General features: G+C 40.8%; 2 protein-coding genes across 2 annotated transcripts in view; one reads left to right on the top strand and one right to left on the bottom strand.

The window, feature by feature from the left end:
• Window positions 1-2,079: 2,079 nt before the first annotated feature.
• Window positions 2,080-18,351, bottom strand: LOC141016482 (olfactomedin-like protein 2B). Its single transcript, XM_073490868.1, has 11 exons — window positions 18,322-18,351; window positions 17,283-17,606; window positions 13,309-13,698; window positions 11,094-11,366; window positions 10,878-10,985; window positions 9,635-9,799; window positions 9,305-9,503; window positions 7,838-7,957; window positions 6,764-6,940; window positions 4,345-4,541; window positions 2,080-2,469 (listed from the first exon to the last, which is right to left on the bottom strand). The coding sequence occupies exons 1-11, from the start codon at window positions 18,349-18,351 to the stop codon at window positions 2,080-2,082; spliced, it is 2,373 nt and encodes a 790-aa protein (XP_073346969.1).
• An 805-nt stretch (window positions 18,352-19,156) lies between these two features.
• The window catches only part of LOC141016552 (protein Niban 1-like), a 16,141-nt gene continuing 8,436 nt past the window's right edge, over window positions 19,157-26,861 (top strand). The window contains exons 1-5 of the mRNA XM_073490986.1: window positions 19,157-19,340; window positions 21,665-21,795; window positions 21,936-22,073; window positions 22,178-22,295; window positions 22,671-22,832. Of these exons, the coding sequence (XP_073347087.1) occupies window positions 19,286-19,340; window positions 21,665-21,795; window positions 21,936-22,073; window positions 22,178-22,295; window positions 22,671-22,832 (604 nt within the window). The 5' untranslated portion in view covers window positions 19,157-19,285. The remainder of the gene's footprint in view (window positions 19,341-21,664; window positions 21,796-21,935; window positions 22,074-22,177; window positions 22,296-22,670; window positions 22,833-26,861) is intronic.

The raw sequence follows: 26,861 nt of genomic DNA, 5'->3' as shown, positions 1-26,861 counted from the left end.
TAATGTTAGCCGCTGAATGAGTCCTGTTGCTGTATGGAGCATGTGTATGCGTGTGAGCATGTGCGCGTACAGCAAGGGGTGGGGGGGTTACTGGGAATGAAAAAAAAAAAGAAACACTGCTGATTCATCTGCAACGTCACTTCAGAGAATATTTTACGTGAGATATCAACTGTTTACATTTCAAATTCGGGCAGTTTCATGAAAACTGATGGCGAACCGAAAAAATGCTTGGAGTTTGAAATCGAGTACCTCCACAGGTGCTGGTCAGCCTGCTCCTCTGCTTATTGTTAAAGTATAGCGAGATTAGCTGCTGACATTGCTCTGTCCATCTTTAATCTTCACAGTTATTTTACCTTGGTTCTTAATAGTTCATCATACGTGAACTACAAACAATATCCTTTACTGGGTCCCCCCTTTTCTCTAGTTTGGCTTTAAATTTTAGTAGGTGATTTCAAGCAGCTGCGGTGAAAAGTGAGTTAGCAGTTACCCAGTGGGCAGAAGTGCTTGCACAAAAAAACGTAAACTGACTGCACTCGTCTCTATTTCTGTTGAAAATAAGGTGAATTAGAGGCCTGTGACAGCCACAGACACAGGATTTTTTTATTTTATTGTCAGAGCATTTGATTTATTGACTGCTGTCATGAAGTTAAAGGAATAGTTCCCTCTAGATTGAAATTCAGTCATTATCGACTCACCCTCATGCTGATGAGAAGTCCGGTGTAGTTTCTTATTCCTCAAAGTGCAGCTGGAGACCCGCGGGGGTACCCTCCTGCAGCAAAAATCCATATAACGGGCGTAAGTGGCACCCGAGACAAAAAGGTCCATAAAACTACACAAAAACTTTGTAATATTCCTCCATACTGCTCGTCCGCTGCAATCCAAGTGTCCTGAAGTGGCGACATCCAGAGTTTACTCAAACAACGTCATTTAGTACATTTTTCTAGCCTAAACAGTCACTATACTATATCTGCCTGGAGGCACGCGAGAGCATGCCTCCAGATAGTGGACGAGCAGTATGGAGGAATATTACAAAGTTTTTGTGTAGTTTTATGGACCTTTTCGTCTCGGACACCATTGACGCTCATTATATGGATTTTTGCAGCAGGAGGGTACCCCCGCGGGTCTCCAGCTGCACTTTGAGGAATAAGAAACTACACCGGACTTCTCATCAGCATGAGGGTGAGTCGATAATGACTGAATTTCGTTCTAGAGTGAACTATTCCTTTAAGAGATTTTCTCCGAATCAAACAGAAATTCCTTAGCAAAAAACCAACCCTAGCTTTAATAAGATAATAAGGGGTCTCACAACAATATCCAAGAGTTAGAAATTAAATGTTTTTTAACAAACTAGATCATTCCCACTTGGAATGATACTAATACCTTCCATTGGCAGGCACTGAACTCATGGAAGGTCAGAACAGAAACCAAAGCCTTATCTGTCGAACACAGTGTTTTTCGATGTGAAATTGAAGCAAATACATGGAGAACCAGTTTGTGAAGAATAAACTTGATGTGGGAAAAAGCATATTTTTCCAAAACCTCAAAGTCTGGAAGCAGTTCTTCCTGGAGAATGGGATTAGCAAGGTAATTAATGGTACTTTTAGTCCTATTTATGTAGATGGGTCTGGACAGTTGTGCACTCATGCATGCTCAATTTCACTGTGACTTCTCCACCACAGCCTGAACATGCAGAGAAACATCATTTTTCATAAATCAGAAGGAAATTTCCATTTTGGATAAATAAACAGACTAAGTTGCATATACATGTATTTACATTAATTCATATGACCCCTGGGAGTTTGTCCTTTTCCAGATGTGAATATATTTGAGTTAACTGCTGCTCTTGCTGGTTAAGACTTGGTGTCACAGGCAAAGCAGCAGCTGGGGTCAACATAAAAACACATTCATTTAGACTGATTCACAGACATTTAGAAACAAAACATTTATAAAATATTATCTTGTTTCTTCTGTCCTCAGCTTTGATTTGACCTCTGGAAAGATATGCTAAATTGCTGACCGTCAGTCTAACCTTCATTTCTTCTTCTTCTTCTTCTTCTTCTTCTGTGTCCATTCATTGTGCTAATAAGCAAAAACAACATCATACGTCATCTGATGTCCATCGTCCCATGCATACAGTTTCTTGTCCATTGGGCTGTAAGCCAGCTGGGAGGTGTGTGCATGCACATTTGTGATCGCTAGGCTCGGCACAGTGTGTGTGAGTGTGTGTGTGTCAAAGGCGTATGTCACATTAGCATAGTGACGCTCCATACTATCTACTCCATATAACACACCACAAACCAGGAAGCTGTTTCCGTAGCGACCACGTCTAAGACCTGTGCGGAAGGTCCGTATTGGCTGCAGGTCTCGGTGGTGGAGGTGAATGAGCAGGATTACTTCCTGGTGGAAGCCCTCTGTGTCCAGAGCGGGATAGAGCAGCCACAGGCCGGACTCATCAACAGCAAACTCCACCTGGCAAATACAGTATATAACATGGTTACAGAGGACCAAATGTCTAAAACTCTGAAAGACATCCTTATTTAAAATTTTAAAAAAACCTTTGTGCCCCTAAAGTGGCTTATGTCAGTATTTTTAGGTTAACAATGGCTCACATGACTACTTGAATGTGAAAGGCTTGTGGTGATGACCCGACAAATAATCATCACTCCTCTCTGTAGTTCCCCTCAGCTCTACAGAACATTTCATCTTCTTTCAGCTCATTGTTTTGGTTTTATGGATCACAACTTTGCACTTTTGGTTTACTTTCAGTGCTCTCCTTCAGCGGCAGCAGGCAGCCGTGTTCAGACAAAACGCTCTGAAAGCCCACTGACCACTACCTGCTCAGCACCAAATGGCAAAGAGGCAAAGTTAGCAACTTGCTGGTGAACAAAGTGAAACATTTAGCAGCAAGAGAGACACATTTTATTTTCCAGAGTTGGTAGAGACCAAAACAGAGGTAAAAGGAGAATGAATATTTGACTTCACTACAAATGAATGATAATTTTGCCCCGTGTCTGTTGGATGTGTACGTAAAACTGTTTGCTAACAAGATCCCATATCAACTTAAAAGCTGATATATATTAGTTAGTAGTATTTGATCAATAGTCTTGTCATTACAGTGACATTGTCAGGTACCATTGTAGCAGTCCTGAGACCTATACTAAAACCTATGCTTACCAGCCAACAACAGACCATATTCTCCTCTGCTTCACGCTCAGGGTGGGAAGCTCAACTGTTATATTGCTGAGTTCCAGGCTGCAAGTTGTATAAACATAGGGTATCAAATTGTTATCGTTGCCGATAAATCAGCAACTGAAAATCCAGAGGAATATCAGATCCTATTTCAAGGTAAAACAACATATTTGATAACCCATTAGCTTCCGTTAGACAACAGCTAATGTTAGCATTCGACCACTTCCTAGCTAACATTACTGTTTGATAGTGATGCAAGATACAATAGGTAAATTAGTTTTTAAGTATCATCACATCTTGGACACGTAGAAGAGTCTCGAAGTGAAACTACTGGATGTAATCAAATGGTTGTAAGCTAGGAAGTGCTTGAATGCTAATGTTAGCTAATGGTTAATCAAATGTGTTCACCCAGATTTTCACTATCAATTATCTTCTTAGTTGCTGATCAATCAGGAAGTGGTTGAATAATAACAATTTGTCAGATTCCCTAAATTCTTATTACGTGCAACCTGGACCACAGCAGCTCAACAATATACAGCATCCGAGCTTCTCACCCTGACCCTGACATATGAGAAAAATGGCCGCCTTGTGAATATGGCCTATACAAAACATTGCAACAGAAGCTGCTGGGGCCAATATTTGTCAATAAATTGTTACATCAAGTAAAATCACCACAAATTGAGATTTTTACATTTATGGAAATGTTTTAATGAAACACACAATTCTAATTAAGTTTCATTTTGTTAAGAGCCAGGCAAGCTGATATCCCCTGCTCCAAGTCCAAATCTGTACTTAACACATACACATGAGAAAGGAGTTGATCCACTCTTGGAAACTAAGTGAATAAAAGAATTTCTAAGAATGCTAAACTATTCTATAAGATATTTTTCACTTAAAGAAACAAGTAAAACCCAGGTATTTCAGTTACAAATGTGAACTGAACTGAAGAATTAAAAAAAAAACTACAAAAACAGCTCCAGCAGCTCATTCTTCTCCTCACTCTTTGCCCTTTTGAACTCTTAAGTGATTTGTAGTGTTTTTGTTCCCTTCACTGACCTTCTACGACCCTTTGAGGTGTCCCAAGTGTCGATAGTAAATCATCATAGTCTTAAATCACAGTTACCATGCGTACATAAAGTTCACCACGGGTCTTACTTCAGTTTGCGTCCTGTGAGCTTGCTCCTCCAGTATAGCATCGTGTAGTGTGGTCCAGGCGGCTACATATCTGTGTCTCAGGTCATATCTGATGATGTCCCTGCTGAAGGCACGGTTGTAGTAGAATGCGCCGTTAAACACGACGTGGCCTGTTCCAGTGAAACTGTAGGGCAGCTTGTATGAATTACTTGCCTGACCTAAGCAGGAAGAACACATGGAAAACACACATGCAGCGGGTTAGGTTAAGTGTAACCATGACTGTGTAACAAGGTGTGATCCACAGATCCATTTTCTGTGGAAAATATTTTTCTAGCAATATTTTACTGGCCTTTTATATTAAATAAACAGTACAATAACTTTTACCTGTAACTGCAACATCCTGGCACCCTTAACTACCCCATATGTGTTTTGTACACGGCTATTTATTGTGAACATTAATGCTCGCCCAGGGCAAGTGTTCAGTCCAGTGAAATGCCTCATGCAGTTGTCAAATCCGGTAATAATCGTAATGTCTAATTAAATGTTCTGTCAAACTAAACTGTGTACTGTATCACTGAAGCTGAAGTTTTTCCAGCTGAGGTGTGTGCTGGATACTGTCTCATCACCACGTAGGGGTGTGCGATATGACGATATTAGATCGTGAAGGATTAGAACGTGTAGACGATCTGCCAAAGTGCAGAGATCGTAGGGATCGTCTAGGGCACATTCTATAAATTGCAGTTCTATGCTGATGCACCGACGCACCAAACGTGTTACGTCGTCAACCTGACCGACCAATTATAGCGAATTACGGGCAGTGACGCGCTTTCTTACCCTCCTCCTTGTTTATGTGTGTAGCGGTAGCCGCATGGAGAGCGATGGCTGAAAGCCAAACGGAGGAGTTGGTCGCTTTTAAAAGAAAACAAAAAAAAAAACAGCGTTTCACCATCTCTCATCTCTGCCAGTTAGCCCCTCCACCTGCCGCCTCTCTCGGGTGCGCACGCACGCACGCACGCACGCACGCACGCACACACACACACACACACACACACGGGAGCATGGATAGGTCACGCTTGGCCGCTAATAAACGGTAAATGCGTTAATTGTACAGTGTTCAAATTCCCACAACCCCCCCACCCCCCCGTCGGATAGTCCGACCACTGACGGACTTATTTGACCCTTTTCAATAAGCTATTTAGGGTTTTGATATACTTAAATCCTGTTAAAATGACTGTGTTGAATAAAACAAACAGTTATGTCTTCATTGATATTTTACTTTCATGTTTATTGAAAGCTACCTTTTATGTTGCAAGAGTGCACTTTATCAGAGTGTTGTTTACCTTTTAGTATGTTTACGTTGTTTGCACATGTTGGCAAAACTGCAACTATTTAAATTAAATCTGTTCAGAAAGGTTCTTTGGCCTAAATTGTCTGTTTTTCTTTTTTTGATTTAAGATTGTGATAAAATCGAAATCGTGATTTTATTTTTTAAAAATCGTAATATGATATTTTTGCCATATCGCCCACCCCTATCACCACGCATTAAACAGGACTGATGAGAATTTTGGGAACTATAGAAGTTAACTCTGGGATTGACAAAGTTGCATACCACATATTACTAACATTAAATATCTCTGGAATGCTGCATGGGATAGACTTAGGCTAGGCTAGACTAGGCTAACCACTGTGCAAATGAGGACTCTGGTGCGATTGTATCCCTTCCAGAAGCTTTGTGATCCAGTCTTGAACTGCAGTGTTTTCAGAGACTAACATAAATCCAGAAGGATACATCTGACAGTGGATGTCTTCTCTGATTATTTCGCCATTTTTGCATGTTGAAAACAGTTATTGCTGTTGTGGGCCAGGCACTAGTCCATGATGCAGACAAAACAGAGACTGTGTTTCTGACTGAGTGGCAGCTCTGAGCTCAAACGCACTTGTGTTTGAGCAGGGGTTGGTAGCATTTAGGTAGGCAAATTCCTATTGTAAATGCATTGGACAATCGTTCTCCCAACACTGACTTTAGCTTTAGTATATACAAGAGCAAAATGCATGTTCATTTTCCGCACAAAGATTTGATAGACACATTCGCCAAGGTTGGACTCCCCCACCATTTTAAAAAACTCTCCAAATCTACACATGAATGACATGGTTGACCCAAAAAAATTGCAATTGACGCCGAAAGGCAACGAGTCTGCAGGAATGCATGATCTGGGTTGAGAAGATTCATCAGGTTTGGAGGTTGGGTTTGACCTCTAGTGGGAGTGACTGAGTGATCAATGTCCAGTCCTTTTGTAAACTGTTTAGTCATGTAGAGATAGTTGGGAAAAAAATAGGGTTTATTCCCTCCACACACACACACACACACATGCACGCGCGCACACACACACGCGCACACATACACACACACGCACACACACACACGCACACACTCCTCTACCTGATTTGAAGGTGTCCATGTCTCGGAACTCTAGGAGGTTGTTGCCATAGTGTCCATTGGTGAGGTAGATGACGTTACCATGGCCACGAGCATCTCTCATCCAGGCTCCGTCACTCAGGCCGTAAGAGTTCTGCTGGACTGGTTCGGAGATGCTGGCTACTGTGTCCTTACACACTCCTTCAAAAATACACACCAAAAGTGATACTGTGAATCAAGACTTTATGGGCTCTATCATTACACCTGCTGTCAGTGTCATTGCTAGTTTCAGAGTGACGCAGTTGTCATTTTCACGCCCAGCGCCCACGTTGTGTAAATAGCAAATGTTCTTGCGCCCGTCTGTGCGCCCCTGGGCGTGTTGCTCTTAAAATGAGGTTTGGTCAGGCGCACTGACGACACACTGCTATCTCTAGGCAGTGGAAAGCAACTGCATAGCGTTTTCCTGTGCCTACACGGGCAGGATCACAATGTTTCCATGCATGACAATGATGACACTGCAACAAATATTGTGGCGCATTTAGCACACTACAAAACAACAAAACTAAAAGCTGTAGTTATAAACTTGACAAGAAACAAAATTGAACTTTATGTTCTGAAATGAATATTTTTAGACCAGATCTCAGGTTTATCAGGACAGCTGCTTCACTCTAAACTATTTTACCGTATGAATCTGGACTGTGTGTGACCTTCTGATGTGTAGAAGAACAGAGAGTATTAATTAACATGAAATACTAACCGATCCTGTTGGCGAGTCAGGAGTTTTAAGCAATCAAAGAAGTTTATCAGCTGTTCCTCGTGCACAAATAGGCATTTTAATGTGCACCTTACTCTGATTGGTTTAATTTATGTCACGCCCAAAACACATCTATGACTAATTATGAGTCTAAATACAACCCCTTTGCGCAGTGAGCTTTACTTTCCCCCCGGACATGCCCTGAACACACTTGTGCCATGCGCTTTAGACCATGCGCCACAGATCATTTAAATAGGGCCCTATAACTTGATTAGCATCTTGACTTATTTCAGTGATTATATGTACACTCTCGACCAGATAAATAGTATTATATGTGTCTCTACCAGGCTTTTTTGTGGTCTTTGGTTGGTCAGCAGGGCTCTCCGTCCAGCTGAGCCGACTTCTGGGTCTTGGCTGGGACTCTGCTGTGGGAGATGCATCAATGGGTGGACCTTTATTGGTATCTGAAATTGAGGTGGTATGCTGACTGACACGCACAGGAGGCTGAGTAGTAGTTGTAGTTTGTTGTGTGGTAGTTGTCAGTTTGATTGTTGGTGGATTTGCAGTTGTTGGTGGTGTTGCAGTTGTTGGTTTGATAGGAGCTGGTTTGGTTGTAGTTTTTTTGGTGGCAGTTGGGGAAGCTGTTGGTGGCTGGGTGGGTGCAGGCCTGTTCAGTGTCCCTGACAGGTCCTCAGAGTTCAGTTCTGTGCTTATAGTGCTTGAAGGTCCTGCACTCTTGATGGGGAAAGTCCTGGTAGGTGGGAGCTGGTCAGAGTCAACTGAAGCTTTTGAGGTTAGAGTAGCTGTAAAAGAAGGAACATTAGGGTTAGAATGAGAGAGTTATTATTGGACAGTTCTGTCTGCCTGCCAGAGCTGTCAGTTTACATTAAACACTATTCAAGCTTCTCTCTTTTAACTCATGAGGCAGATACATCCTTTTTCAGCTACAAACATTGCTTTAGTAATAATTGCGTTGCTGTGAAATGGTTAGTAAATAATCTTTATTTTTCAGTAGATCCTGTCTTTGAATGGGATTACCAAAACCTGATATGACTGTCAGGAGGCTATGGATATATTCAGAATTGGAACAAGGTTGCCGTAATCAATAGAGAATAATTACTACTATGACTATACAATTGATCACAACTTTAAAAAGCATGTCAGTGTATTCCAGCTCACTGCTGTGGTTTCTCAACTTGAAACTTCACTATTTCCACGCTCTCACACTGACATTTCTAACAGGAGCGTAGGTAGGTAGTACTGTAATATTGTGTTCACTGCTTTTTCCCACTGCCCCTAAGTGGGACAGAAAAAATCAGTTAAGGTCACAACAGAGAGAGGCAAAGTCCCTCCCCTACCAGTGGACCACCACCATGGGACCTTATTTCAGTAATCATTTTCCCAGCCTGTTTGAATTGTGCAGTGAATTAATTACACAAATGATGTTTGTCAATTTAAAAGTTAATTTATTAACTCAAGAAAGTCAAAGTTTATCATCAACTTCACGCTCTTGTTGTGAGTAATGCCCCTTTTTATTCTTTTTCTATTTCTCATTGAAATAAAACCTTGTTGAATCTTTCTTGCATATCAGCCAACTCATCAAACTGACTAACTCTCCCCTTGCCCCCACAGAAAAAAAGCCTTAAATCATCAATCGTCTTGATAGTCAGTATGGTTAACAATTGCCCCAACTCCACACATCTTGCCAGGTTAGGAGGGGGATTCTTCAGGTTGTTGCCATCGTTACAGTTTTTCAACATGAATGTAAAATTAAAGCAGCATTATTAGTCATAGGGATATATTAGACTTACTACTCTTTCCTTTCCCTTTCTCCTCCTCCTCCTCCTCTTTGTAGCTCTCGTCCTCTGCCTTGTAAAAGGTCACGCCCCTGATGACCACGCTGTTCTTGTCTTTGATTGGCTTTTGAGTTCCGGTCTTGTTCCTGGGTGGCTGCTGTTGTTCCAAACCATCTTGCTGTTGGTTCTTCTTCAGCTGACCGTCATAATTCTTCTGCAACACGACAAAAGGTTTCTGTCTTATCCTTAAAGAATTTGGGATCTTCAGTTATTTTATAGAAAACAGATAAGATTCTGGTTTTGGTCCTGCTTATCATACGCAAGATGAACATAGTCAGACAGTACCTGCTTGTTGGCGTAGGCAGCAGCTCCACTTTTCTGTCCTGCACGCTCCAAATCATTGACTTTCTTCTTTTTCTGCTGGGCCTTCTTCTCTTTCTCCTTTTCTTTTGCTCTTTCCCTTGCACGTTCTTTCTCTCTTGCTATCTCAGTAAAATTACGAGCAAAAGCCTGGAGTGCACAGACAGGATGACAGTAAGTACGTGAACAGTCAGTCCTAAGCAGGATTCACAGTTGCATACTCAGAAACTACTTACAGAATGTACAGACTGGTGACGAACATTAAAAATCTCAATAAATGAGTAGCGAAAAATAAGGAATGCAGATCTTCCATGCAGGCGGTTATAGACAGATAGTTCATCGAATCACCTGCCAAGTATATCTGAAAGTGTTCTTGGTGCCTAAACCTAACCAAGTGTTTTTGTTGCCTACATCTAGCCAAGTGTTTTTGTTGCCTACATCTAGCCAAGTGTTTTTGGCTTTTGGCTTTAGCTAAAGGAAAGGCTGAAATCTTCCATTTGCTATATACCACTCTGTGGCATTCTTCCTTATGGAAAGCAGATTTTGGCGAGTTTGGAGTTACATTCCCTCTGTGCAAAACTAGGATCTGTATGTCTCCAGGACTCCGAGGCGAGCAGGAAAAACTGTGGCAGTTCATCAAGACTGAGACCTCATGCCACAACAACAGCCTCTTCCTGACCTGAACCACTGACAATGACAACGTCCTGTAGACAATCTATCTATCATCAGTCTATCTCACTTGATGCATTGTATTAACACTAGTCAGACACATATTCTTTATCGTGGAGCACTTACACATTCCAATTATTAGCAATCAAGGCGACCGATAACTGATATATGGAACCGATATTTGCAGTAAAAATGAAAATCTTGGTGTCAAAGTTTAGAACAACTAGTGAGTGAATGAACCTAAGTACAATTTACATAAGTACTCTTCTTAAGCACTATTTTGAGGTAATTTACTTGACTATTTCCATTTTCTGCGACTTTATACTTCCACTCCACTATTTATTTTATTGGCAATCTGACTGAAAAATCACAAATATCCATAATGCTGAATAATGGCCCTGATAATTAGCCAGGCCGATAATCACTATGTGTATGTTAAACCTACATGTGATGAAAACCTACAGCTGTACTAAAATGTATGTTAATGTCCTGTATGTGTGTGTGTGTGTGTGTGTGTGTGTGTGTGTGTGTGTGTGTCCACATCTGTGTGTGTGCTCACTCTCTCCATGTTGTCCACCCTGGTCAGCAGCTTGGTGGTGACAGAGTGGAGCTTTAACAAGTCCAGTCCATACAGAGAGCCCTCCAGCAAGTCAATGATGGTCGCCAGCTAATTAGGAAACAAATCAGAGATAAATGACACAGATAGATTTGTCCTCAGCACCAACAGAAAAACAGTGGTAGTGTCTGAGTTTACACATTGTTTGTGTGTTTCTACCTTGATGTCATCTTTGCTGGCCTCCTGTAGTTTTTTAAACCTGTACTCTCCCTCACAGGGGTTGACAGCTGAAGGTGGAGCCATGCACACACACTTTTTGCAGTCCGTTCCTTTGGTGATCGTCTCCACAGTGTAAAAATGCTCAGATGCTGAGGCCAGGTCGCTCTCGTGGATACGGCTGCAGTCAGAGCGTTTGATTGGTCGAACAACACAGCGACACACACAGTCGGACCCAGATGACACAGTCTTTACTTTGTCATAGTCCCCCAGCAACTGAAAGAGAGGGACACAGTTTGTTTTTTCTTTCTTTCAACTTAAGCCCCTTTCACACATGCACTGTAACTCTGGATTTATTCAGAGTTTACCCATTGGAGCTGTATTTGTGAACACAAATGTCTGCATTATTTGCCACAGACTTTACCCCTCCAGCTCCCTAGTCCTAAGTCTGGGTCAGCCACATGTGTGAATAAAGCAGACAATTGTCAGGAGTGAATTCACAGGGAACGAGTGGGTGTGTCGATGACATGTAATCATTTGAAAATGGTGTTTAAACTGCTCATCGTCAAAGTTCTGCAAAACATCTGTCCAGAATATTTCCCCACTTCATCTCTCTACGGCTCGGACACGCTGCTGCTGGACAGAGATCCAAAATGCTGCAGCTTTCTTTCTATGGTGGGATCTTCGTGCACGGAGTGTAGCTGCTTCATACTCTTGCTGCTTGCCTGTATATTACTTTCCACTCCTTTGTAACTATTGTGAATATACGCCCAATTAGATGTAGTATTGATATTAACACAAAAACAGTCATCATCAATGAGAAGTCTGTAGCATCTATTCATGCATCACCACTCAGCCGAAGCATATTTTTCAAAATATGTGAACCAGATGACATGGACAGTCTCCTGTTGTTTGCTGCATGTGTGGACAAACAAATGTGGACAATATCCTGATCTGATTCTCTGGATACTGCCCAGAGTTCATATGTGAAAGGGGTTATAGTAAGGCTGCTCATATGAAAGGAAAAATGAAATAAGTAATACGATTAAAAGAAAAGTTCACCAAAAATGAAAATTAAATCATTATCTTTTTTTTTTTTTTTTTTTGACATTTTAAAGTCAGTCTCCATCTACTTCAGTTGTTTGTAAGAATGCTCTAACACTGTTGTTAGAAACGCCAGAACTGTTTTGTGGACAATAAAACGTCACCTGACTTTCCATCAGCATGGAGGGAGGAGATAATGACTGGATTTCCATTTTTGGGTGAACTGTTCCTTTAACGTGAAATGTACATTTGCTACTCTCTATTGGTCTGTATTAAGCAGAAATACTTGAATGAAAAGTAAAAAAAGGGTGGCAGCATGTGTGATGACTTGCAGCTGCAGCAGTGGTGAGCTGCTGGGAGGAAGATGGCTGCAGGCGTTTACAAACAGCCACTTTTTGGCTTGGACCACTGAAGGATGTTATATAACCAACCACCAGAGGGATGCAAACCTTGTCCTGGTGCACACACACACACACACACACACACACACACACACACACACACAGAGACATACCCACACACGCACGCACGCACGCACACGCACACACACACACACACACACACACACACACACACACACACACACACAGCACTGGGTCTGATTCACCACGTCATTTAAGCTGGACTCATACTGTGGGGTTTGGATTGTGTCTAAAGGAAAAATGGACCTAGTTTTACAAGTAAAAACTGATGTGTCCAATGCATTTACTTCATCTCATTTTCATTTAGGAAATAATACACTGAACATTTACAGTTAAGAGAAAAATCACAAGTGCTCTGACTCCTAGTGTTGCTCACGTGATGAAGTGTGTGGAGTAACCTCTGACCTGACACAGCATCAGGTCACACTGGGCTCAGCTTTATGTTCTGGCAGTGTAATACTTCCCATCACTATCAGAACCATTGGGTTTTGGAGCCTGCACGGTCCATACAGAACTTCACTTCAACTCAGACAACTTCTACTACAGATTCAATACAGGCTGCACATAGTAACACATTATTAAAACTACTTTTCACTATGAGGAGTGCTGCTTTAGTGTGTTGGATAGGGCCGAATTGAAGAGTACCTCCATGAAATGTACAAACATAACTGTGTTAATTTTTTGCGTTTGTGTCGTTTGATCACCAATCTGTGTATGCAATATATGCAAGAGGGAGATAACATCTCACTGACCTGGCTGATGACATTCTCCTGGTTGTCCACTTCATCCTCCAGAGGCTCGGCGGTGGGCTGCTGGACTCTCCCCTCCGCACCCGCAGCAGGAGCGCCTGCTTCCGGGGACTGCTGCTGCCCTCCCCGCTGACCGTCCTCCGCTCTGGCCGCGGAGGGAGCATCCTTGTCCAGTTGACCCAGGTCTGCTGCTTCGGTCACGGCGGTCGTTTCCCGCGAAGGGTCGGCGCTTCTGTCCGCCTCCAGAGCATCCAGTCCCCCCACAGCACAGCATAGAAACAGCAGTGGAAGTCTGCGCCACATCTCTCCGCAGAAGAAGCGAACAATGGACAGACAGCACACTGTGGCTAAATAACCCAGCCTCAGGTAATGAGCAGGTAGGAGCAGCCAAGCCTGAGGGAAGAGTCGCCCACGTCCAACAGTCCTCCGGTTCTCACTGGAAATACACTGAAAACGACCGTCTTCAGAAATGTCCCAACATCTCTGACACACTGAAGTATTAAGTTTAGCCGGAGACAAAGAAACCTGACAGACCCGCGCACCTCTGCACAGTCCAGTCACTGGCGATGAAATGGACCAGAACGAAGAAGAATGAATGACACGTGAAGAAGTGACTGAGAGAGGGAAAAGAGCTCGGTTCTGTTCAGTTCTGTTCTGTTCTTTTCGGTTCTGTTCTGTTCTGTTCAGTTCTGTTCAGTTCTGTTCTGTTCCGTGCGGCGTGTCGCCGGTGAGCTGAGTGCACCGACACAGGACACAGACCTCCACACCGGCACCGGACCGGACCAGGAGCGACTGAGCCGTGGGAGGGAGTTGGGAGAGAGGAGAGAGAGATAGAGGGAGGGAGAGGGAGAGTGGGAGGGGGGAGAGAGGGAGGGGGAGAGAGAGAGAGAACGGGGGTCAACGTCGCTCTCCCACTGTGAGACCCAGGTTCGATTCAAATCAGAAGTGCTAAAATTGTTAATACTGCCCTGTCGGCTGAAAGTGAACATCATCTTCAACAGTTTGAACATGAGGCCTTTGTAACATCTCAACTCTCAGCAGTCAGAGAGGAGACAGAACCCTGAGACTCACTGTGCACATTGTCAGTGATGATCCCTCTCGGCCTGATGTCTCATGCTGGTCAAAGTTGTTCTGCTAAGACTTTAGACTTAGACTGCAATGAATCGTTCAATGGATATTACATAGTTTTAACTGTGTCTGTATTCTGGGGCAGATGTTACATTTGACTTCTCCTGTTTCAATAAATAATGTTGCTTGAAAAAACATTTGATGACTCCAGACAAATACAACACAGGTATTACCTGCAGAAAAAAATGTATCCAGACAGTCCAAGAGGTTTCTGAGTAGTGACGTAAAACACAAAACTTCTTACAATTGACACAGACCTCCCTTACCCAGCAACTCTTCATTTAATGCTGAAAACACATGAGATAACCTATAATACAAATCAAGGTGTTTGGTATTGGTATCTATTTTTTTGATTCAGTGAAAAATGTTACTTTGTTGCTCAAGTCTGAAAAAAAAATAGATACATATATATAAATATATATATATAAAGAGAGAGAGAGAGAGATTTGTGTTGTAAGAATGATGTATGAAGCAGACAACGGCTAACTGTTGCTTTGCCTCATTTCTCCTTATCTCAGCCTAAAAAGCTGCACTTGAACACACCACAAAGATCACATCTGGCAACCACCATCTTGTACGTTCTGTGCCTGCATGAAAGGAAGTAGCTCTATATCGCTGATATACAACTTGATGTTGTGATTAAACAGCAGTTTTTGACACCACCCTCGCTTATATAGCCGCTCCAAATGGAGAATGATAAAAAGCTGTAGCCCTGAATGTCACTGGTGAGGAGGCAGAGGAGGAAAGTAAGGAGAAACTGCACTAAGTGGGTGAAGTAATGGATTCTACAGTGACAGGCTCAAGGGGCTTTCCCTACTTTTCCGTTTCACTTTTCTGCACTGATCTGTCTACCTGAACAGCCAATCAGAGCGATTTCTCTCACTGACGAGCCACCGCCAATGCTTCATACTGAATTGGCCAAAAAGCCTTTGACAAGAGCTGTCCAGTGAGAACGGTGCGGGACACACCGCACTGACCAGAGACCTGGGCACACTCAAATTTCCCTTGATGGGAATTCAAATGAGAAATCATTACGGTCAAGTTCAAACCTTAATTTGAGAGAAAGGAACTGATTTCATCACTATCATCACAATCCATATGTCACAAGTGATAATGCATGTATCATTCAATTACAAACAGCTGGAGCTGAATGACAGATGTTCTTTGAGATACACCAAGAGGCTTTTATGTAGATCTTGGTGTGACACACATGCAGACTGGATTTCATACATCTAGGTAAAATTTACCACAGGGACTGCTCTTTAGGAGGCGCTAGCAAGCTATTTGGCCCCGCCCATTGCCAAAAACGGTTAACATTTTTGTGAGCAAAAGCACCACTAGCCTGTCAAAAACGTGATAGATTATCCAGAACAACTGCACTGCTAAAAAAGTACAATGTCATTTACGAGTTCCTGTGATCTCACCATGGATGTAAAAATCATTTTTAAGCTAATTATAACAGTAAAAATGTCCAACAGTTTCAGTGAAATACGAATAAATATTATTATGGGGTGTGAATATAATGATGAACATATTTTGTGAGAATCCTGCTCTCTCTGGTTTGGTATCAAGAAACAAATTGTGAACTCCCAGTGAGAACAGGGACAACTTGTGGGTGCACAAAAATAAAAAAGGATTGATTAAGTGAATAGTAACTAATAAGTCCTCACTAGTTTGTGCCACACAGCAGCTGGTTCACAGTTAACCAGGAAGTGTGTCAATTCATAGTATTAATCATTCGTCTATATAAGGACTCATTATTAACTCTGTCTGTTCTCAGTTAGTAACTAATCAGTATCTACTATACAGTCCTCCAATAACAGTTATTCAGGAATTATGGATTAATGATTAGTTAAGTATCAGGTCAGTCATAATTAAGTCTATATGTTGATGCCAGTCTGCTGCCAGTCTGATCATTTATATCATTTCTTGGGCTACTTATTATAATCTCTTCTGTGTCCTCTGTCTCACGCGCACATGTATGCATAATGTAATGAATGACTTAGGACCGGGATAGGCTTATATAAGAGCTGCCAATCATTCCAATCCCCTTTTGCACATGAGTTTGACACAAGTGATCCAAAATGGTGGAGCAGGGATGCTGATCACGGCCGGGGTCCTCTTTCTCCTGTGTTGACTGCTGACCAGTTGTTGCCTCCACAGACTGCTTTTTGACTTTTTGTAGTCCTCACCATCAGACGTTACAGCCTCGTTCCTCCTGCAGAGGACAGTAACCCTCTCGCTGCAGAGCCACCTCTGTGTGGCTGCGTGTCCTGAGTGAGTGTGAATAAACAGAGAGAGAGAGTTCAGTAGTCATTTAAGACCCTTAGGAACAGGAGTTATCCAGCTGTTGCTGAGCATGAAACCACTTCTGGTCGTCAAAGAAAAAAAAGAAATTAAAGAAGATGTTTATTATTGTTAAATATAATATAAATATAAATATATATGAATATAAATAAAAACATTTTATGGGATGCAATAGGATAGGATTTATTATTATTAAATATAATACAGATATAAATACATTTTTTGTGGGATGCAGTAGGATAGGATTTATTATTATTAAATATAAAGATAAATATAAATACATGTTAAAATATATTACTATAATATAAATATATATTAAAATATAATAATATAATATATAATATATTAAATATATAATTTTTTATGGGATGGGATGGGTGATTGGTCGAGGGTAGGAGGGCCCTTCCCCTGCTTCTCAATCTTGCTGAGCTGGATTTCTTTCACAGACAGCTGGTACAGAGTCTGCATGTGGTCTGCCTTTTTTTAATTTCCATTTGCAGGAGTCCATTTTTAGCTTGAAGCTCCTCTTGGAGGTGGCTCACCTCCACCTGCCAGCTAGTCACCACCTGCTCCTGCTGGACATAGGCGGCAGTTTTGGCCCTTTCTAGAGCTTTATCCTTGTCGTTCAGCTCTTTCTGGAGTTGGCTGACGTTGACCTGGCTGTTTTTCAGGTGACTATTCTCAATCATCAAAGATTTGTTCTGATCTTTGAGAGACTTAATCTCGTTGGTGGCTGAGTACAGGGCGTCTCTGAGTTCCTTCACTACTGGGTGAAGGAGCTGCTCATAGGTCTGCAGCTGTACTGCAGCCAGCATGTTCGGGCTGTAAGCGGCAGCAACGAACTGCATCGGCAATGGCAACAGCGGCTGAAAAACAGAAACACACGTTGGTCATACAGTCTTGTGTTGACAGTGGATACACAGAAAAGAAAACCTGTGCACTTATTCACACAATACAATCTATGTAGTCTACGGGCAGCAGCTCACACACAGAGCAACATGTTGGCACTGCCAACTAATTCAAATCAAACATATTCTCTGAAAACATTTTGAGGCCATAGAGGATTAAAAGTTTTGGGCCTATAATCTTAAAAAATATCATATTTCCTGACTACCACAGACCTGCAGCAATATCTGTTTTCATTGTAGCTGTTTTTCTCTGGGTTTAAGTTTTGATCATGTTATTTTGTTGGTGCTTGGTGAGGTTTGGGTCATTACATTAAATCAGGCCTTACACAGGCTGGGTTAGTTATGTTACAATGCAGATTTGACTCATTTCCATTTTTAAACCAATGATTAGCACCCTGTTACAATCGTAAAATTATCTCTAACTATTACTCTATATTATTACTCTACTACTGCTTTTTTCAAAACATGTCAGAGGTACTATATTTCCAAATGTGGCTCATACAAGAAATAATTAATGACGCATTAAATTATTCCTGTATGAAAATGAATCTGCTTTCTAATGATTTTCTAGTTTTTTTGAAGCTTTAGACAAAATATGAAGAAATAAGAGCAAATATTAGGCTGGACTAGAGAGGCACAAAAAGTCTGTTCAAGTCAAATAAGGAAATCTTACCTGGTTCATTTCACTGGGACATCTGTCCATGGCAGCACAGTGATGATATCACAGTGGCAGTGAAACAAGTTGTCGAAAATCGAAACTTGAAACTGGAACAGAGTTTCGGCATTGAGCAGAGAGACTTACCTAGATAAATGGAGAAATACAGATGTTAACTGTTGATTATACAATAATCAAAGGCTTCTTCTCAGGATGACAAAAAGAGGTCAAGAGAAATCCTAAACATTTCAAAATAAAATCAAGTCATTTTTAACGTCTGTGTTTTATTTTTCAATGTATTTTTTTCCAGTTCTAAATATCTGTTTCAGTGCCAATACAACTTTTTCAGATACAAATGTTTCAATGCCAATGTTTTTTTTCATGACTGAATAAACTGAATAAACAAACTGACCTTAAAGGACAACACAATTTATACTGTTTTACTTTGTTTATATGTGGCGGACCCTGCCACCTTGCTAGCTTCAAACAGTGTTCTGGGACCTTATTTTCCTCTGAGAACAGCTGGTTTACTTACTTATGGAAAAAGAATAAAGTAAAGTATTATTACCTTATTAATATTGTAAATAGTAAAATTCTGAGTTTGAATTTCTTCTCTAAAACTACATAGTGCACCTTTAAGTATGAACTTTGGGTACTTTATACAACTCTGCCTCTTTCAGTGTTTACCAGCAGATGGCCTTACCAGGAAGGTTATGACACTTGTGTGTGATGTTGCAGTTGTAGAGATAACTTCTGTGACAGATTTCACTTCATGTCACAGTCCCGCCCAGCTCACCACACACTGACTCACAGAAAACAGAGGAAATGAGCTGAGCGAAAACCTTAACGCATCAGAGCAGCTCATTTAGTTGACTTGTGTTACGTATAGGTTTTGTGTGTGTTGGCCTACTGCGTGAACACATTGAAATAACTGAACTGAGTTTTTCTGACGACATTTGAGAAGAAGGGAAACACAGACATTATGGGAGCATCTTCCTCTGGCTTGTTGGATGAGGCCAAAATCACCAACATCAAAGGTAAAACAAAGAATTGACCTCATTTTCTTTTTTCTTTTCCAGCACTCTTTAGTGTAGTATGCAGCTTTGGACGCTCCTCGTTTAGAATTGTTTATTGGGACATTAATGTTCAAGATATCTTATAAGTAGGCCCTATTTTCCATAGAAAGTAAAGTGAATAGAGAGGCAGACAGAGAGAGACAGTGAAATGTACAGTAAAAGATCATTCACAGAATCTGTAGAGGTATCAGTGATAGTCATAGCAGTAGTAGCAGATAGAGATGGAAGGAGTAATTTCAGTGGTTACTGGTGCAGTTTAGTTTTGTGAACTGAGTGACGAGTTACAACCACACGCTTTCTGTCCTCAAATCCCCATATTCTTTAAATTACCCTAACATGTACATAATAAATTGCTCATTTATGAATGATTTGCCGTGCTGACTTAAGGGTATTTTAAAGAGTGACTGAAAAGAAATATATAATCTAACGTTATCGAACACAGCAGCGTTGGCACCATCAGAGAGGAATTGTCGTTTTGGAGTGCACTGTTCTGGAAGGTGTTTCTACATGAGTGAGGGGGACATGACATGTTTATTTCCACCTTTATTTGGCAGCTTTGGGCTAAGAGGTAGACAGGAAACATGAGGGGGGGTATGATTTGCAACAAACGTCCCCGGAATCAGTGGGGACATTGTGGTTACATGCTACTAGCCTTAACCACCAGCCCACTAGGACAGTTCAGTTGATTTTTTGATTGAAATTGTAATTACAAATGTATTGATTTATCTTTTTTTTCACCAATTCACTTTGACAAAAATAGCAAATGAAATAAAAATGATGTGCTGATTGAGTCGCTTTGCTAAGTTTATGTGTACATTCCTATACATGTTATCAGCACAGTCACATCCTGCCGCTAATCTCCACAGCAAAGTGCAATCTAATTACAGCCATTTCCAACTATTACCTTATTATGGGTTGTTTGATCTGTGTGTATGTGTGTAAGATGAAAGTCAGGCTACAGAGTGGCCTAAACCATGTGTGATAATGGCCATACTATAAACAAATGTAAACAACATATCATGACTCATTCACCATCTCCTCTTACACATCGACAGACATTGGATATTAAAAACACGTATGCAGCACACATTAAAGGGCATCACACCCACTGTGTGTGTTATGAACAGTATTTTTATCTCGCTTGTCATGACATCATTAATTCTCGAACATTTTGTTTTGTGGAGTTCAGAGAGTTTATTCTGTGTGTGTGTGTTTTAGGTAATTGCTATCTTCCTCTCATCCTCTCTTCCCACACTCATGGACTCAGAGCAGAGCAGCAGCAGCAGGAGGGTCACACGTTTCAATCTCTCGTGCAGTGTCTATTCAAATCCTGTGTTTGTGGAATGGTCAGATTGCTTGGCCTCTGGTATTGCTGCTTGCTGCTTTCCAAATATCATTGACCTACAGGGCCAGGAAGCCCAGTTTCAGAAATACAGGCAAAACCCAGAATTCAGAATGTCATGAATTTTCTCAAAAAAAAAGCACATAAAACATCACCAGTTTTGGGTAGTTTATTGAGGGGCTCCCCAAATATGTTGCCTTACATCTAATTTATTCATAATAATAATTATTATTGTTATACTTGTTTCTTTGTTACGTTAAATTTAATTGTGTGAATGAAGGCCAAAGACTCACAGCACACATGAAAACCAAATGTAAAATCATTTCATGTTATATTATTAAATATTGATATTGTAAATATCAAAATACACTGACCACTACATATCAAAACATTAACATTGAAACTCAAATTAGCTGACGCCTTGTTAGGTACAGTAGAGAGACAGGGACCCTCTCTCTACTCGGCTCTGCGTATAACCAACTGTGGTTTCAGCACATACATGTGTATGTCTGGGTCTGAGTTTCTAGACCTGTCGGGGCGCCTCACCTCTGCACGTGATGCTTGCAGCTTTCTCAAAAACTGTTCATCCAAACTACTTGACACTCAACGGTGCTGAAAGTAGCTCAAATGCTCTTTGGAGTCTGAGAGGAATCCCCTTGTGGTGATTATTCTATGTGTTCATCAGTCCAGCTTCAGTCACACATAGTTAGTAAACCTATTGTTAATATAAAAATATTCAATTTGTGCAGCACATGTTCTCTATTAAAACTGAATCTACCACCTACAGTTATTATGTTACCAATGGCTTTGTGCAATAAATAAATAAGCTAATTATTATTCATGATTTTTTAAAGAGCCAGACAAATAGAGACAAATACAATATGACATTTTTTTTTAATGTGTGTGTGTGTGTGTGTGTGTGTGTGTGTGTGTGTGTGTCCAGGACTTGTGGACAGTACATACCAGAGCTTCAGTGTGTTTTACCGTCAGCAGTATTCTGCCGCCTACTTCAGACACTTACACCAGGAGGTGGAGCCTAAGAAAGAGGGGAGGGGCCTCTTGCTCTCCCATGGGGTACGAGCTGCACCTGTCAATCTGTCCATCAGTCTAAACTTGGAACTTGGAAAATCTGTTATAATTTTTTTTAAAACATTGCAAAACACATAAAAGTTAAATCAGTGTGTGTGTGTGTGTGTGTGTGTGTGTGTGTGTAGCCGCAGTACGCTCCAGAGGATGTGCTGTACCAAGGCTGTGTAAAGTTGTCTTGCTGGGATGAGCAGGGAAAGAAATGCAGAGAGAGATACACCGTCCTGAGAAGAGACTACAAAGTGGAGATACATGAAAACATGGAGGTAACACTTGCACATACACTCTCTCACAAACAAAACAAGACGTTCACAATCTAAATGACATGTACGCCAGTGCTGGACATTGTTGTCTGTGTTTCCACCTGTAGACTTTCAGTCGTGGATGTGCAGCTAAGCTGGTCCTCCAGACAGCAGGGGGCACTGTGTTCACCACTGAGGAGGAGTCCAGAGCTCTGCTTGCGCAAACCTGTGCTGGAGTACTCAATGGTAGTATTTATTTATACCTACAGGATATAACAACATACCTAAAGGTGCAGTATGAAGGTTTTTGGGGCATCTAGTGGCGAGGTTGCAGATCACAACCAACTGAATACTCCTCCCCTCACCTGGGACAGGACAAGTTTTACTTTGTCTTTGTATTTTTCTTTTATCATAACAAGAGGCTCTGACAAATGAGTTATTTTGAGGATATGTTGGGAAATTATTAGATTATTAAAAACATGTTTAAGAGTCAAGAGCTGCTGCCAATGGTTGTTATGAACCTCAGTTGCTTTTCATTTTTGAACATAAACTCATGGTTGACGGTTCACAGAAAATTAATTCCAGTCCACATCTGTAACACTGTTATCTCCGTGTGTTTAGAGGTGAAGGACGATTCTTCATCGGTGGTGTCGTCTCCAGATGTGTTTGCTGTGTATCTGCACCTGCCTTACACAGGCCACACCTGCTTCCTTTTCCAACAAAAAGAGGAACGCGATCACTTCCTGTCTGCCCTCAAGACCTGCATTAGACACTGCAACCTTGGTAAAACACAAACACTGGCATGCAGTTTCTCTGTGGCTCTCTGTTGCACTTTGTATCTATGTTTGAAACATGCAGCATTTTAACACAAGAAAAAAGACAAAAGGATGTGTTTTGTCTTTTAAAGTCGAACAAGTCAACTTGTTTGACACAAAAAACACAGAATCTCTGCTGCCCTAAATGAAAAGTTTCAGTGAGATGAAAAGACTGACACTGAAACAACTTCTTCTTAGAAATGAAAAGTTGTATTCATAAGCAATCAAATGTACCCTTGCTAGATTAAATAGAAACAGTTTTGCTGGTACAGTTACAGAACTTACCATTCAGTCTGGCATGATCATGTTTTTAAGTAAACAGCCAGAGTCAGAATGTTTTTGCATAGCTCAGCATAAAGACTGGAAGCAGAGTAAACAGTTAGCTAGATTCTGTCCAAAGTGTAACTAATACCTGCAACACATCTGAGCCTAGTTGCTACTTAACTAGCTTGTTTAATCAGCATACACAGTGATGTATAAAAAACATCAATGTATGGTTTTCGAGGGAGTTAAGTGCTTGAATTATTTCTTGACATGGAGTGATCAAACATTCCATTCAACATATTTTTATGCTAAGCACAACATGTCCCTGCTCCTGTTTAATACATTAAGAAAAGAAGAAAATAAGCCGATTATCAAGTGATATATCTATACAGTCATGGGCTTGTCGAGGATGCCTCTTTCATACCCAATCATGATACTATCACCTGTTACCAATTAACCTGTTTACCTGTGGAACATTCCAAAAAGCTTGTTTTTTTGGAGAATTCCACAACTCTCTCAGTTTCTTGTTGCCTCCGTCCCAACTTGTTTGAAACGTGGAGCTGGTATCAAATTAAGAATAAGTATATATTTACAAAATAAATTCAGTTGATGAGGTAAAACTTTACATACACATTTACATAAACTTTACATTTATTGTATTTGTGCTGTTTTAAATTGAGTACACACACATATATGTGTACTCAATTAAAAACAGCACACACACACACACACGCACACACACACACACACACACACACACACACACACACACACACACACACACACACACGTGTGTACTCAATTGAAACCAGCACAAAGACAATACATTAAATGTTTTACCTCATCAAGTGTCCCAACGTTTTTTGTAATAACTGTCTAGACTTTGGAAGATCTGTTCACTGAATTACTACTGAGGAAGTTGTTTTAAAACTTTTAAATCTGAAAATGACTGATGGTGTATGCCTAAAATTATATGCAGTTAAAAAGTACACAGGATTTGTAACTGCAAAAATGGCATTTGAGTTATAATTATCCTCTCACTACTAGGTGGTGTGTGGCTTTTAATGAGTCAAATAGGCCTCCACACTTTGACATTTCTGTAATATGAGATGGGTGTAAAACACATAAAGCTGCTGTGCCACAGTGCTCTCGCTGGTTGGCTCTTTTTCAAGTTGACGCTGATGTCATGGCAATTGCCCTAGTGACAGATACAAATATTAATGCTCTTGACTTCCTGTGTGGTTAGCTAGGATACAAACAAAAACCACCACCCCCCTTTACTTTAACTCATATAGTTGCGAAAACACAGCAACATATCTGCACAGACACCAAGATAGCCTCAGCAGTAACAGGAAGCAGCACGCAGCTGGCCAGCAGTGTTTTACTTCATACTCTGAAAGCAGTGCTTATTAAAATTATTAATGCAGTTTTAATAAAACTAGTTTGTTGTAGGTACAGTTGTTTGAGGTGATAAATACATTTTACCATTTAATCATGGAATACTGTGTTTGGGACTAAATATGTAACTGAAATGGACAGTTTACTGGTACATGCTGGTTTGCATTAATAGAATCACAATAATCTAAGCTTTCTAACAATGTATGGCATGACTGCACACATAAATTAAGGCATGCCTATTTGCTTGGCTGTGTTTGTAAAGTTTGGTAATCTAGACCTGACTTTCTAAACCTAAATTTATTTATATTTTATATTTTTTTGTTTTTCACCACATTGGCTGAATTTGTGTATATGAATTAACCTCCACTGTCAGATGAAGGTGAGCATTACAATCAGAAATGGGTAGTGATGAGATCTTTGTCATCTACATTACATTTTTTTTTTTACCTTAAACAGTGTTCCTTGTGTTCTAACTAGGGCTTTCAATATAATGTGTTACAGTAACTTTTATTAATTAATTACAGAAAAAATAATGTGTTTTAAAAAAATTACGCAGATTAATCTCTATGACGCCCCTTGACCTTATGTTGCTGAACACGTTACCGCCACATTCTACAGCAGATTTGTAAACATGATGGAGGCGACGACTAAACGCTGCTGAGCTGACTGAATGGAAAAGTCCAGCCAGTGTTTCTAACTGTCTAACGCTTAGTCTTTCTCAAACTGAGAATGGGCTGTGTTTCATAGCTGGATGTTATACCATCACTACCAGACTGCCACTTCAACAGGATTAACATCATTAGCACGGATTCAAATAGCATGGATATTAGCAGGGATAGCGATAACTGTCATTCAAATGCAAGGTCCTCTTGTGTATAAAGTAGCTGCAGAGTTTATTCACGGGCAAACTGTGACCCGGGCTGTACATTTACTGCCACTAGACAACTTCACTGCTAAACTTTTCCGTCTGTGTTGGCTCAGCTGCCACTCTTGGATTACTTCAGGTTGGAAATGTTCCCTCCTTTTAAAGTTTATCACAAAGCTTGTGATTAATTAGATCATTTTTTAAATCGCTTGACAGGCCTAGTTCTAACACTTTAACCACGGGAGCATATCACATCACATCAGTAACATCAGGGAGGAAATGATTTCATGCTGCTGGTTCATTTTTAGCTACACTAATATGATTCATACTCATGGTGTTGGTGAGAAACAGAAGTATATTTTGCATCATTGGAGCTTTCTGTTCCTCAAGTGTCATCTATCCATGAAGTAAGAAAAGGATACCCAAAAGTCTCCTGGGGAACTGGATCAACAAAGAAATAATAACATAAGAATGTTGAAAATAAAGAGGTGAAGCTTAACACAACAAAACAGTGTAACACCAAAAGTGTAACTGTAAATAGTGAAGAGAAGAAATCAGTGGCTCCAGCTAACAGATGTATGAGTGCACTCACCTATCATATAAGCGCATCATTTCATCATCATCAGAGACGTCCAAGACCGATGTGTTAGTCCATCTCTCAATATTTCCCTTCCCTGTCAAAGACGTAACTCTTCAAAACATAAAAACACATCATGAATATATAGTTTCTTTTTTACAGAATTATTTTTAGGGTTTTTTATGCTTTTATTAGCTACACAACACAGCATTCAACCCTTCTTCCCTACCCTCCCGATCTTCCCAGAAGACTTCCCATTTTCATTGCCCTCCCCCGGTTTCCTTCCCGGGTCTCCTGTATTTCTCCCGACTAATGACACATTTTTTTTGTCAAACACGGGATCGCACCAACTGACAAACAAAGGGCAGTGGGATGCACAGACTCTCTGAGGGGCAGGGGCCAAACATGATTAAATGAAAATTATTAAATATTAGTTCATGCCAGAGGGGCGATTTATTCTGCATTATTTCCTGAGAATCAAATCAAATCAAATCAGTTTTATTTATATAGCCCAAACTGACAACCACATAAAAGTGTTGCTGCAGTGTCCTTTTTTAATTTTTAAAAGTCATCAGAATACAGGAAACAAAGTCTCTGAAACTCATTTTTTCTTGTCGAGGACCTGGAGACCTCTGGAAGCAGGGACACTGCAGTGCATGGTCAATGCTGGGTGGGAGAAAGACTCCCACCCTATGCAGGACACTCTGAGAGCACTGGAGAGCTCCTTCAGCGACAGGCTGCTTCACCCTAAGTGTGTGAAGGGGCGATAACGCAGGTCCTTCCTTCCTGTTGCTGTTAGACTGTACAACCAGCACTGCTCCCAGTAGATCACACACGCACACGCACGCACACACACACACACACACACACACACACCAAACTAAATGTTGCTA

This window comes from Pagrus major, chromosome 21, assembly GCF_040436345.1.
Source record: "Pagrus major chromosome 21, Pma_NU_1.0".
In the NCBI taxonomy this organism is placed as follows: domain Eukaryota; kingdom Metazoa; phylum Chordata; class Actinopteri; order Spariformes; family Sparidae; genus Pagrus; species Pagrus major.
Note: the sequence above shows the minus strand (reverse complement) of the source record. Positions and strands in the feature narration are given on the sequence as shown.

What these genes read in the sequence shown, in the direction of transcription:
- LOC141016482 (XM_073490868.1), bottom strand. Translation starts at nt 18,351, where the DNA reads ATGGACAGATGTCCCAGTGAAATGAACCAG. An exon ending in GGGTGGACAACATGGAGAGA is followed by an intron (nt 9,800 to 10,877) that starts GTGAGCACACAC and finishes TGTGCACTCCAG; the next exon opens with GCTTTTGCTCGTAATTTTAC. An exon ending in CATGGACACCTTCAAATCAG is followed by an intron (nt 4,542 to 6,763) that starts GTAGAGGAGTGT and finishes CTTCCTGCTTAG; the next exon opens with GTCAGGCAAGTAATTCATAC.